The sequence below is a fragment of the Silurus meridionalis genome, chromosome 20 (genome assembly GCF_014805685.1).
Source record: "Silurus meridionalis isolate SWU-2019-XX chromosome 20, ASM1480568v1, whole genome shotgun sequence".
NCBI classification, from domain to species: Eukaryota; Metazoa; Chordata; class Actinopteri; order Siluriformes; family Siluridae; genus Silurus; species Silurus meridionalis.
Genome location: NC_060903.1, coordinates 4,503,246 through 4,516,946, shown reverse-complemented (window position 1 = coordinate 4,516,946; position 13,701 = coordinate 4,503,246). Strand labels below are relative to the sequence as shown.

Below are 13,701 nucleotides of genomic sequence, written 5' to 3'. Positions count from 1 at the left end.
GTTGAGTAATTGTTTTGAACTTTCTGATATTAACTGTACCCCTTATACTCCGCTCTCCTATCAACACATTTCAAAGATGCACCTCCATCAACCTCCTCATTTTCTTTCAATTATAACGACATTGTGTTCAGTATTACTATCAGAATGAACTAACAATCAACCAATGTTTGTTTGATTTGGAAGAAATTAGACATCAAATAACTATATTTATAAGGGATGCCTAAAAAGCTATAAAGCAAATGTATGTTATAAAATAAAATGCTATAAAATCAGTCAGCATAACAATTATTGACAATAATTGATTATAAGGAGATTAATACCATCAGTTTGATTTGTATAATGGCAGGTATGAATGGGATCGAACCAGAGATGACCGTGCCCACTGGGCCTTTCCGCAACGTGGGTCTGTCCAAAGCAGCCAAAACACATCGCTTACGGAAACTGCGTGCTCCATCCAAGTGCCGTGAGTGTGACAGCTATGTGTACTTCCAGGGAGCAGAGTGTGAGGAGGTGATCATTACCCCAACTCTTATCATTAATATAAAAGAAGTGTTATGTGCACTTTGATAAATAGCTCTACACTTCACATTTGTTGATAATTATATATTTAATCTTGTGTTGTAGTGTTTTCTGGCCTGCCATAAGAAGTGTCTGGAGTCCCTGGCTATCCAGTGTGGCCACAAAAAGCTGCAGGGCCGGTTACAGCTGTTCGGCCGAGATTTTTCCCAGGTGCTGCAAGGCGACTCAGAGGGAGTGCCCTTTATCATCAAGAAGTGCATCCAGGAGATAGAGAGAAGAGCACTCAGGATGAAGGTAAAAGAACGACTGGATGTTTAATGATCTGATAAGGCAGGGGTCCCCAAACTTTTTTCTGTGAGGGTCACATAGTTTTTCCATTCAGTCTGTAGCAGAAAATGACATGGGCCAGAATGACTACCAGTATTATTGTGGAGGTATTATTCTGATTCTAAATGTTATGCCTCCTATCCCTAGATTAGTTTATTAATTTGCTATACCATATTTTTATATTAGACTTTGTTATTATACTATACAGACAAATAAGCGATACTTTTCGAGCGATGTGTAACCTAAAGCATTATTACTATCATTTGAAATCAAAACATTTACCTACACATATGCATACGCATATGGTTTATGGGTGAATTGAACAAATTCTAAACAAAATTATAAACGTAACACTTTTGTTTTTCCCCCATTTTTCATGAGCTGAACTCAAAGATCTAAGACTTTTTCTATGTGCACAAAAGGCCTATTTCTTTCAAATGTTGTTTGCAAATCTGTCTAAATCTGGGTTAGTGGGCACTTCTCCTTTGCCAAGATCATCCATCCACCTCACACTCACAGGTGTGACATATCAAGATGTTGATTAGACAGCATGATTATTGCACAGGTGTGCCTTAGGATGGCCACAATAAAAGACCACTCTAAAATGTGCAGTTTTACTGTATTAGGAGGTCCGGGGGGGTCCGAAAACCAGTCAGTATCTGGTGTGACCACCATTTGCTTCATGCAGTACAACACATCTGCTTCGCATAGAGTTCCACTCTACTTCAATGGCTGTGTGAAGTTGCTGGATATTGGCAGGAACTGGGGGAAACAAGTGCCATGGAAAAACAATTTCCTAAAATGGAATGTGTTGTGTTATACCCGATCAATATTTTGTTAACAAGTTATAAGACATTATATTAACAGTTATCATTTGTTATTTTTGCTCGTGACAACACATTTGATGGTGTGTACAAACTCTTTTAGGGAATATACCGTGTGAATGGAGTGAAGACGCGCGTGGAGAAGCTGTGTCAGGCGTTTGAGAATGGCAAGGAGCTGGTGGAACTTTCTCAAGCATCTCCACATGATATCAGCAACGTACTCAAACTCTACCTGCGACAGGTGTTTCATCCAACATTAAAGCTGCTTCTGTTGATAATGCTTTTTGAAATACACTGCCAAGTAGCGCACGTGCAAGGAAGGTTAATTGGCTAATCTGTCTGGGGAAAAACATGAATGGTTTGATAAACAACTCTATTAAAGCAGGTTTACCTTTCAGAAAAAAAAAATAATAAAAGATCTCCTCGAAAGAAGATTTAACATTTTTTTTTCTCTCTGTCTACAGCTGCCCGAACCCGTCATGCCGTTCCGCATGTATAACGAGCTAATGGGGCTGGCAAAGGCGAGTCTAAACTCTGAGGCCTCAGTAGACGGTGTAAAAGGCCCCGAGTTGCTGGATCAGGGAGACCAGACCGACCCCAAGGTGCTAAATCTTGTAGAGAAGCTCAGAGGGCTGTTGAAAGATCTCCCACCAGGGAACATCGCCACACTGAAATACATAGTACGACACCTCCACAGGTGAATGGTGCAAATTCTGGTCTGAATGAAACTTTGACATTGTGTGTATTGCATTGTGTTGCATTTTATACAATAGATTTATAGAGTAGACTTTGCACAATATAAACTGTAATTCTACAGGTTGTCGCCATGTTGCGATGGTTCCGTGTGGTCTTACGATTTTTTGATCTTCCAAGGACGATATCGCTACAGAGGAATTAAAATATATCTAGTTTATATTTATATAAAAATACATTTTAATGTTCATACGGTACGTTGGGACACTGCCAGGATCCCACTCCCAACAGCAGTTTGGTTGTCTCATGTTACAGTGTGTCTGTTTTTTCAGTTTTTGGTGTTTTAAAGCCCAAATTTAGCTCCTCTCTCTCCTTTTTATGAGACGAACCTAATTATTACGAACCGGTGCTTGTCCACATGCCCTCTGCCACAAACATATATACTTAAAACGATATATTGTTTTTTTTCCCCTCAATTATGTACTGTAATATGTTAAATTATTAACAAATGACAGTATACTACTCCATACTGATCAAAAAACTTTGAGACTCCTGGGTAGAATAGGCCACGTTTTAACTTACTATTTTTTTTTTAAGTTACGATGGGGTCATTGTAATGCAGCTGTAGATGTGTAGTTAGGAATCTCATCCTACTGTTGGACTCAATAATTGTATTTTGGACACAGAATATGTTCCTTTAACAAACTAAGAAATAAACAAATAAAATGAAAGCTCATTTCAATCAGTAGTGCACAATTAGATCTTCAAAGCCTGGGCCAGAACTTCTACAAGGAAAAAACTATGATGATGAATACATTGACTTTCCTTCAACATGACTGCCAATATTCTGTCTCGGCTAATACTTGGACTACAATGAATTTTCAGCCAAATGACAACTAATCTCTCTCTCTCTCTCTCTCTCTCTCTCTCTCTCTCAGAGTGGCAGAGTTGGAGGAGGATAACAAGATGAGCTGCAGTAATCTGGGAATTGTTTTTGGCCCCACACTGATGAGACCCAAACCTACAGGCGCCACCATTTCCCTCTCGTCCCTGGTGGACTACCCCCACCAGGCTCGCATTGTGGAGGCCCTCATTGTCTTCCAGGATCACATCTTTACCGCTTCAGTCTCTTGGCCTAAATCCTCATCCTCCCTGACCTTCACCATTCAGCACCAGGTAAAAGCAGATAACGGAGTGTTTTAGATGAAAAAAAAACACAAGATTGAGTGTGTTGATCAAAACCAATCAAAACAAGCTCAAAACAGAGCGTGGGCTCGACCCTGATTGGTTGCTTGCTGCGTGTTTCATATCCACTCATATATAAAAGGGAACGACTGATTTCACAAAATGTAAAGTACAGACACACGAAAAAGCTTCTCAAGTACAGTAACAAATTGCATTTACTTCCTTACTGTCCACCACTGGTATTAACGTCCACTTTTTACCATAACTCTCTAAAAGTCTGAAAACTAGCATAAACATCACATTTATTTTTCTATGGAGAGCTCATTTAAAGTGTGTCTCTGTAGGAGAGCACTGATGCAGATCCAGAGGTCGAGGAGGAGCCTAGCAGGCTGATCTCAGAGCAAGACTGTGGTGAGACCCTGACACAAATTGCCATGTTAGATACATCTATTTAGCATGTTTCCATTTATTTGCCCTAAATATAAAAACTTTTTCATCCAGTTAACTCCGTGGGGTCGTCCGGTTCCCGCGAGCGCTCTTTAGACTCAGACTCTGAGGGAGAGGACACGAGGAAGGTGAGTAAACGGCACATCCTGGTGAGTCAGGAGAGCGAGACCAGCACGGAGGACGACCAACTAAGCCCCCGAGTGAGCCTGGACCTGAGTACAGTCGTCCCCGAGACCATCCCCGAGCTGCCCAGTAGCACGGACGACTTCAAAACAGCGGATACTGAAGAGCTGGTAGACCAGTAAAGATCAGAAACCACAGTCCATCCAACCATTCATTTAAGATTGCAATACTTTTTTGTTTTTAATATTACGGAAAAAATGTTTTAAAATCGAGTCATAACACTGGTTATGTATTTGATTATATATTTTATGTCTTCTTTCTATTTTAATGTTTTTGTTGGAATATTTAGGCACATTTCTTTTCTAATTGGAGTAAATGTACCATAAATGCACATGAATTGAATAGAGGAAGTGACATAGGTTTAGTGCACTTACTGTCAAATCATCAGAGGTCTAAGACTTGGGAGTTATGCTAAGACTTAAATTGATGAATATGGGAAAATGAAATGATGAGCACACCATTAGTACATAAAACTACTGAATTTCACTTTTTTCAGATTTGGAAAAACACCCATGAAATCCCATACATTCCAATAACTGTGATCATTTTTTCAAAAAATTACATTCAACAAGCTTTGTACATGAAATCCCTGCAAGAAGTGGCAGAATATGAGACTATGCGTCCAGTAACTTTGTAAATATTTATGATTTTATTCAGTATTTTACTACGTTGGCCAAATAGCTGGTCACATTATAATTTTGGGTTGTTTATTATAAAGCGTAAAACTCGTCTGTCCTCAGGATTAGTGATGTTAAAAAGTGCTGACGCTGAAAACTCCTTAGATAATGTACATGACCAGCGCTGTTACTATAGAAACGATCCCACTTTAGAATGGGAATGTTAATAAGAGCCTATTTTTGCCAGCTCTAATATAACAGTAGCCAAGAGCTTCTGACCGAACACATTAACGTTTCAATGTTCTCAAATGTATTCATTGCCTTTCTGAGTAGTTACTTCGAGTTTACTTCATATTAACTTTTATCAAAGAAGATCTGTTGATCTTTCATGCAGTTTTGTATGATAAATTTTACGTTTTATTATTGCCGTTTTTAAGCGTATTTAAGTGCCAGTTTGTAGCTTTTTATTTTATTTTACCCAAATTGACTTTTACTTGTGCTTTTTTTTCTAACCAAATTTGCCTCCATTTTCATGAATGTCCCCTTTTCTGCATATGTCATGAGGTTAAAATGTCTCCTAATGGCTGAAGGACAAGGTTAAAGCGCTCTGCGTGCACTAGTAGTATAAACGAGCAGATCGTGGAACATCTTTGACGGTCGTAGCGAGACGTGTTAATAGCAAGAGAAAGTTCACAGTTCCATTAGAACAAGAATGAAAAGATTTGTCATCTTTACTACTGAAACTACAGTGCTGTACAGATCAATATTAATCTAGATCATTACATCAATATTTTTTATAGTAAATTATATTTTGATGTTATGTTACGCCACTAATTGTAATATTTTCTTTAACATTTCATTCACCTCACTGACCCGAGTAGGGAAGTTACTGGTTATGCTAATATAATAATAATAATAATAATGGTTTTGCTGTTAAAGAGGAGGAAATGATTGTGCTGTGGTCTCCCACAGGAGACTGAATGATACATGGAGTATATTATACAGAGTTACAACAGCGGACTGCAGGTCAGTGTGCTAATGTAAATATCTTTATTGACTTCGTAGTGGCCATGAGTTAAAGTCGTATTTTATCTAAATAATAGCTTTAGATTTTCTCTTTTTTTTACTTCCTCTTTCATGTATATCGGTTTACATGTAAAAGGATCTGAGTATTATTCATTCCAGTTTGATTTCAACTGATGAGCACCTAAAGTGGAAACGTCAGGTTTCACTACTTTACAGTGAACGAATGAGAGCGGAGACTAAAACAAACCTGTTTTATACTCCAAGACTAAAACAAAAGAACTTTTTTTTTTTTCTACGCTTGTTTTACAATTGTCTCAAGGTTTGCCTGTGGTTTTTAATACAAGATATTTTCATTTTTGTTCCTGTACTGTCTTTGGATTGAAAAAAATAAGAATGTAGCTCTATATAATTTTGTCAACCCAAAAAAGCTTGAATGAACATTATGTACAAGCCATATGATGAATCCCTTATCTATATTTTATATATATAGGGGAGGGAGAGCGAGTCATTTTCCTGAAATTAATCAAAAAGTTTGGTACTCTGGAAACAAATAATAAAAAAAAAGGAACAAGAAATCAACACAAAGTTCAAGACCCTTTATTATAAAAACATGTTTTATTCAGCAAATTGTTACAACTACAATTTACTTTGAAATTAATATACATCTGTCCAAAAACAATGTTACAACTTTTATTCACCGACAGCGTTTTGTGAGAAAGTTACTGAGTTTCACGTGAATGTGACTAAAGATCAGAAAGAGCCCACCTTAAAGCTTGAAGGATATCTGATCTCAGTGATTAGCCTGCGATAAAGAACAAAACCCCCAACATGTAATATCCAGCTTCCATCAGGACATGATAAGGAACGGTGTAAGAGTTTAACGCCACGCCGTGCCACGCCCCTGCAGAGTCACTGTACAAGTCTGTAGGTTATATAACGGCCAGCAGTCTCACTCGGCCGGATGATCTTCACCACCTGTTTCATCCCAGAAATAAAACATCCGATTACATTCATACACAATCAATACAACCAATATCAGCATCAGCGATAATAAAAGAATACAAACATTCTTATTTTTATTATTAGTAGAAGTACTGATCATAAAAGTACAATACATTTTTACTCTTATGCTATTATCATAATATTTATCTTATTATTCTTTTACTTTTTTTTACGGTTTCCACTCAGATTCAAGGACTATTTAAAACACCATTTATTTTATAATCAACCACCAACATACACTATATGGACAAAAGTATTTGGACACCTGACTTTCCTGCTGGATGTGGTTCTTTCCCAAACTGTTACAAAACCGTGTACACGGTGTCTTTTGAATGCAATAACACAAAATTTTCACTTCACTTCCAGCATGACGATCCCCATGTGCACAAAGCAAACTCTATGTACATATGATTTTTTTTTGGTGTACATCAGTACCTGACTTTACTACCAATCTTGTGTCTGGATGAGCACAAATCTCCACAAGTACACTCCAAAATCTACATTACATTTATGGCATTTGGCAGATGCCCTTATCCAGAGCGACTGAGCAGCTATGGTGTTAAGGGCCATGCTCAGGGGCCCAGACCTGGCAGGGTGATATGTCTGGGATTTGAATTCTAGTAGAACATCTTCCCAGAAGAGTGGAGGGAATTTTAAGAGCAAAATTGGACTAAATGTGAAATGCGATGCTCAAAAAGCACATACCATAACTTATGACCAGGTGTCCGCAAACTTTTGGCAATATCGTGTATATACAGTAGCATCATGGAAGACCTCTACAGTAATTTCACTTTAATTTCAGGGTACTAATGTTTTGAATGGGTAGGTTTTTATACATTTAGACCTGTTTTGTGCAGTCAAAAGAATTTAATGAAATCCATTGATGTCAATGGGGTTCATACTGGTGATATTGCAATAACGAGTGCAAAACGCAGCTCAGGAACATTCAAGATACAAACAATAATAAATATATATATAATGGCGCACTCCGATACACACATACTTCTCCTGTAGAGAAAGTTATAAAGAAAATGCTTAGTGTGAGTTAATGCATTAAGACCGTGATATAAGAACAAATTCAGTACACATTATATACAGGCATGCAGAATATGAACACGTTCATGTTTTGAGCTCCTCTGCTTTACTGTACATAATATGCTTTATTAATATGTTCCTGTCAGCTCAAATCACAGCAGGCGCTACCCTCATCCCCAAACCCACCCCAAATCATTAGCGCTGTTGCGTTCTTACTTTGACAGCGCTAAAGTACAATTACTGAAATAGCACCGTTCTACTAAACAAAATGTATTTCTAATTTCAGTTAAGCACTTTCCAGGCCCTGAATCCATGTGTCTGAATTTCAAGTACTTTTAAGAAGCGTGGGAACCCTTTCTTTCTTTTTATTTTTACACATAATTTTATTTGCTATTATCATTATTCTTACAATTAGTAGTATTTTTATGGTCATTCTAAAACAATTTTATATTGTTTAATGATTGTGTTTAAATGAACTGTAGATAATTATAATAACCTGAAAAATAAAATCATTAGTGTATATATATATATAATTATATTACATATATTAATTGTTCTATATAACAACAATAATAAATGCTTTACCTGGCCTCTCTTCAGACCGAAATATCGCGCCACCGGGTCTCCAGCCTGAATCCTAGGTAACTGGCTCTCCTTCAGCTTACTGGGAAGCAGTAAAGGAAAGGAACATCCGACTTCTGTGATTAGCGGATTTGCCCTTAATAACCCAAACTCACGAACAAACAGCAGATGTGGCTTGAGGTTGGAGAACCCTGCATACTCTACACTACACTAGGTGTCGACCAGTATGGGGTTTTTCTCTGGCCGATGCTGATTTTCTTTTTTTCTCCCCTTTATTTCATCAAATCTAATATTTAATTAATAAGATGTGATTAAAACATGTACAACACAAGCCTCTCCAATGAGTGCATTTGTTAGCAAGTTTTGGTCCCTGTACCGTCGTTGATAATGTTCGCCGCAGGTTTAAACGTTGTATACACGCTACTGCCACCTGCTGGTATCAGAGAATTATGTTTTATGCATCAGATGCACCTGCCTAATAATAGTCTTAATTTGCAGCAAAACCCGATTGATCAGCCGGCCGATTAATCGGGCTGAATTTTGTCTTTTTTTTTTTTTTTTATGCTGATTGTGTTGCAAATCAGGTTGATTATTAGGCAGGCACATCTGAAACATCAAACCGCATGTGTATGTTCTGCGCCAATAGTGGGGGTTTCGCATCGTATACCCCATCAGCAGATCTGATTTCAGCATTGGCCAGTAGTGAAAAACCCTTTTTTAAAACAAAATTTCCTCACCTGGTGCAGAAAATCCCAATATAAATAACTCAAACTAAAGGTTGTAGCTCTAAAAAAAAAAAACAAAAAAAAAATACTTATGTAACGCTCAGCACAGTGGAAATGATGGTCATTTGTTGCTTGTGAGTGTAAACACTGTGTCTCAATGGTTGGTAGATATTTCTATTCAGGTTTTTTTTTACATTTATATAACAAGCATCTGCAAAAGCAGTAGAAAAACGTCCCTGGTTTTGAAGGATACTATCTCGCTAGCAGCTCTGTCACTTCTTCCTTCGTCATCACGATGTGCTCAGGAACCAGCTGCAGACCCAAAACAGTGTTGACGATCAATAACGTTATTAATCCCCACATGCAGAAGATCCTCGACAGGACTGTTGTAGGCAAACGAGTTTCTCACCTCGTGTTCTGTGATGTTGATGAGCAGCTCTTGCTGCAGGAACTGCTCCAGGATGTACTTTGGCGCCATGTCCACCAGCGACTGCGAAAAATATTCGGACAAAATGTTACCTGGTGAGATACGTGATCACGAAGGTCCTAATTGGTTCACACTTTCACCGTTCTTATAAAAGGATTTTACAGCAAACGCTCTCTGGGCACCGGTTCCAAGCAACTGCCGATGCCCCAACATGTTATAAACCTGTGAGATCCCTGTATAAATGTACTGTGTGACTTATTGTACCTGTACATGAATGAGTGTGTGTATGTGTGTGTCTCCCCCACCTGTTTAGCAGAGGGCGTCATGCCCATCTGGACCACAATAATGGCGCGGGTGATGTTTTCTTCCTGCATGCGCTGGCAGTACATTTTGATGGTTTTAATTCCCACCTTGGGCTCCTCTGCAGAAAACACAAACACACGATGCAGCACAAGCTCAAGTATCAAATCCGCACAAAATTCCAATGCAGTCAAAATCTAAATCGGCCACAAGTTTCACTCGAGAGTCAAATCTCCAGAGCAAAATCTGGACTTGGAATCCATCTGAGTTTCAGAAAATCACTCAAACCCCTACTGCTCAATTTCTCAAGCTGAAGTTTATATAATAAGTGTTTTTTTTTTAATCCATATAAATCTCCTCGATGTGTGTGTGAAGTAAACATGAGTACAAATGCTGCCAAATGTTAGTTCGTAAAGCCAGTTTACACTCACCTGGGAAGAAAACGAACATCTGATCGGTGGGATCGTCGTTGTGAGCCACAAGCACCGTGAGATCTGTCCTCCGGGGACGGCCCTCGCTCGGCTTGTCCCCAAACTGACTCTTAAACTCGTCTAGTGTCTGATCCAACTCATCCTGTGTCACCAAGTATCCGCGATCATGGCACAGCTGCGGGAATGAAAGAAAAAAAATCGACTTGTCGGTTTATCTGTATGATCATGTCTTTAATGTGTCCATTTTTCTCACCATCATATCTATACAAAACAGATCAGAGCTTCAAACTGCTGCTTATTCTGCTGCCAATTCATTTGCACTGACCAACTCATGCTGTAGAAAACTTGTGTTTTTGCTTATAGATTTGAACAGTGGAAATCTGACTGTTTGTTAGGTTTGTGATCAGTTTAGATGCTATAGCCAACTTGTGATGGCAGAAATCCAAACAAGCTGAAAGAAAATCCAAAAATACAGCACAGAGTGACAAATCACTACATACATCACATATTTCAGTTTGAACCCTTTAATGTGCGAGATGCAGATTTCCTATTGATGCAGTTGCAGTAGAGAAGCTCAATCCTAAAGCGCCCACCGCTCCTTATAAAGGGTTATAAAGGCAGGAATTGTGTGTGGTAAATGCTGATTGTGCTCAAATGTAAAGCATTTGGGATTCAAACCAGTCAACAGCCACCAAGACTAAACACACCAAATATATAAAGTACATGAATACATACCGTAAACTATGAGAAAAACATGAAATTTAGCAGTAAATAAAAACATGTTCAACAACCCAGAATGTTTTTTATATTTTAAGTGCACACTCTTGGCATTCTCTCAGTCAGCCTCATGAGATCATCAGCTGAAATGGTTTTCCATCAATCTTGAGTTCCCAATAGGTGTTGGGAGCTTGTTGGCTGGACAATGTCTCCAAACACACCTCTAGGTCGGGTAAGAGAGTGATGGAGTGCTGCATCAGATCACCTGGCGTCAACATTCACTCGATCTCAATTTCAGGAGAGATGGTTTGGGATGAATTCTACCGACGAGTGAAGGAAAAGCAGCCAACAAGCACTTAACACCTCTGGGGACTCTGTGGGATTGCTGGAAAACCATTCCAGGGGATTACCTCATGAGACTGACTGAGAGAATGCAGTGTGTGTGCAAAGCTGCTATAAAAAAAAAAAAGAGGCAACATATTGTGCGTTGTTTCATACGACTTGTTTAATAGTTTGTATGTCTTCAGATGTAAACATTCAGAAGTAGCACGTGCTAAATCGGTTTAGTCACGTGATCTCAGACTCGTCTGTGTGTGTTTTTAATGTTTGCTCGCTCTTCACTAGTTGGTTTGTGTGTCAGGGCACTTTAGATCTTTTTTATCTGAGATGTGTGTGCCATTGAATGAGCTGTGTGTAGGTAAAAACCGGGCACCATGTGGTAGCGTATAAACATGACTGCATGCTAACACAGGGAAAGGCTTCAAACCTGCATTATGGTCTTGCGGATTTTCCACAGGCGGTAAGTTTCCTCTTCATCATCCATCACGCTTTAAATAATCAACTGCTCTCTCACACACGCGTCTTTTACCGCCTTTAATATGAGTTTTACAGTAGTAGAATTGTTTCCTTCCCTTTCAAGCGAAACACACTACCGAAATCACTTCCGGTAAGTGACGTCACTGCCATTAGGACCCCTACAACCGGTGTCTAAGTACTTGCCTGCTTTTTATTACTAAATGTAAACAATATTTATTATTAAATTATTTATGTTTATGTGCGTGTGTGTGTGTCTTAAATTTGACCTAACATTTCCTATTATAAAATGTCTAATAAATAAACTGTATTACATTTATAAAAAGGTTTTTTTTTTGTTTTTTTAATAATTTCACAATGTATGATTAAACATGTGCAGCACACAGATATAATCTGATTACACACATTTTTGTTTTAGCTTTGCATCCTATTTTGCTCATCTCCTGCAGGTTTCTTTTACATCATCTTCACTATCAAAGTGACCAGTGCTCTAGTGCTTACAAAAACCAACTCCAAGCTACAAGAGCTACAGTACAGGATTATTGTACTAGGATTAGTATAAGTATCAGTAGTAATAGTAGCAGTAGAAATACTATCAGTAATCAGTAAAGCAGTATTACTATCAGTAGTAGTGGCAATAGTGAACGTAAACATAATTTGATGGTAGTAGTGTAAAATAGGTAGTACCAGGATTAGTATAAATAGACAGTAAAAGATCTAGCAGTAGTAGTATAAATGGGTTGTAGTACTAAGAATAGAAGGAGTAGAAATAAGCAATATTAATAATATTATTAGTAGTAAAAAGAACTTCATGATAGTGTAAATAGATAGTACCAGTAGTAGTACTATAATTATAATGAATGATGTTAGTAGTATAAATAGGCAGTATAGGACATACTAGCAAAAGTTGTAGTACAAATTGGCTGTAGTGTATGCATCACAAGGATTGGTAGTAGTAGTAAAAATAGCAATATTAATTCTCTAAGTATAGTATAGTAAGTATAATGATGGTAGTAGTGTAGGGAAAGATGTAGCAGAAGTCAACTGGTTGTACAAATAGGTTGTTGTATAAACAGTAGTAGATATAAACAATATTAATAATAGTAGTAAGACTAGTAACACTTCTTTTTAATGAACTGTTAGATTGTATGAGATGGGGGGGAATTCAGCATCGTATACCGCCCATCAGCAGATCTTATTTCAGCATTGGCCAGTAGTGAAAAACCCTTTTTTAAAACAAGATTTCTCACCTAGTCCAGTCCAGAGGTAGAGTGGCTAGGTTCAGAGTTAAAGTTTTTCCACTAGTGCAAGTAATGCAAATCTTCTTTCGGCTTCTCCCATTAGGAGTCGCTACAGCGGCTCTCCCGTCTCCATATCCTCATATCCCCAAAGTGCAAGTAATACAAATAATAGTGAACAATTGTAAATAATAGTTGTGCAGTGAAGGAAGTGAGACAGGGAAAAGAAGCTCCTCCTCATTCTCTCTGTATTTGCTTTCAAGGAGCCAAAGCGATTCTCTGAACGTAACAGGGAATAAATATTTCTGGCCCTGGTCCGGCACCACTTACTGTAGATGTCCTGCAGGACAGGGAGCTCGGTGCAGATGGTACCACCTACTGAAAGGCTTGCCTGTCCTGCATAGTGCTGTTCTAGAACCAGGAAGTGATGCTACCCGCTCTCAATAGTGCAGGTGTATAAAGTCTTTAGCACCTGAGAGGGTAGTTTAAAGTCCCTTAGGTGTCTCAGATGGTACAGACGCTGCAGGGCCTTCTTCACCAGAGTACTGATGTGACAGGTCCAAGACAGGTCCTGTGTGATGTGAACACCTTGGTACCAGAAACTCCACTC

At 38.4% G+C, this 13,701-nt stretch overlaps 2 protein-coding genes across 3 annotated transcripts in view; one reads left to right on the top strand and one right to left on the bottom strand.

The window, feature by feature from the left end:
• The window catches only part of arhgap45a (Rho GTPase activating protein 45a), a 30,721-nt gene extending 24,325 nt beyond the window's left edge, over positions 1 to 6,396 (top strand). For both annotated transcript variants that reach the window (XM_046876122.1, XM_046876121.1), the window contains exons 17-23: positions 347 to 510; positions 625 to 813; positions 1,774 to 1,911; positions 2,135 to 2,367; positions 3,302 to 3,539; positions 3,893 to 3,959; positions 4,050 to 6,396. In XM_046876122.1, the coding sequence (XP_046732078.1) occupies positions 347 to 510; positions 625 to 813; positions 1,774 to 1,911; positions 2,135 to 2,367; positions 3,302 to 3,539; positions 3,893 to 3,959; positions 4,050 to 4,300 (1,280 nt within the window). In that variant the 3' untranslated portion in view covers positions 4,301 to 6,396. The remainder of the gene's footprint in view (positions 1 to 346; positions 511 to 624; positions 814 to 1,773; positions 1,912 to 2,134; positions 2,368 to 3,301; positions 3,540 to 3,892; positions 3,960 to 4,049) is intronic.
• A 6-nt stretch (positions 6,397 to 6,402) lies between these two features.
• polr2ea (RNA polymerase II, I and III subunit E, a) lies at positions 6,403 to 12,007 on the bottom strand. Its single transcript, XM_046876123.1, has 7 exons — positions 11,807 to 12,007; positions 10,324 to 10,498; positions 9,898 to 10,013; positions 9,575 to 9,655; positions 9,419 to 9,477; positions 8,444 to 8,522; positions 6,403 to 6,796 (listed from the first exon to the last, which is right to left on the bottom strand). Exons 1-7 carry the CDS (start codon positions 11,861 to 11,863, stop codon positions 6,731 to 6,733), a joined length of 633 nt encoding a protein of 210 aa, XP_046732079.1. The 5' UTR covers positions 11,864 to 12,007; the 3' UTR covers positions 6,403 to 6,730.
• Positions 12,008 to 13,701: the final 1,694 nt, after the last annotated feature.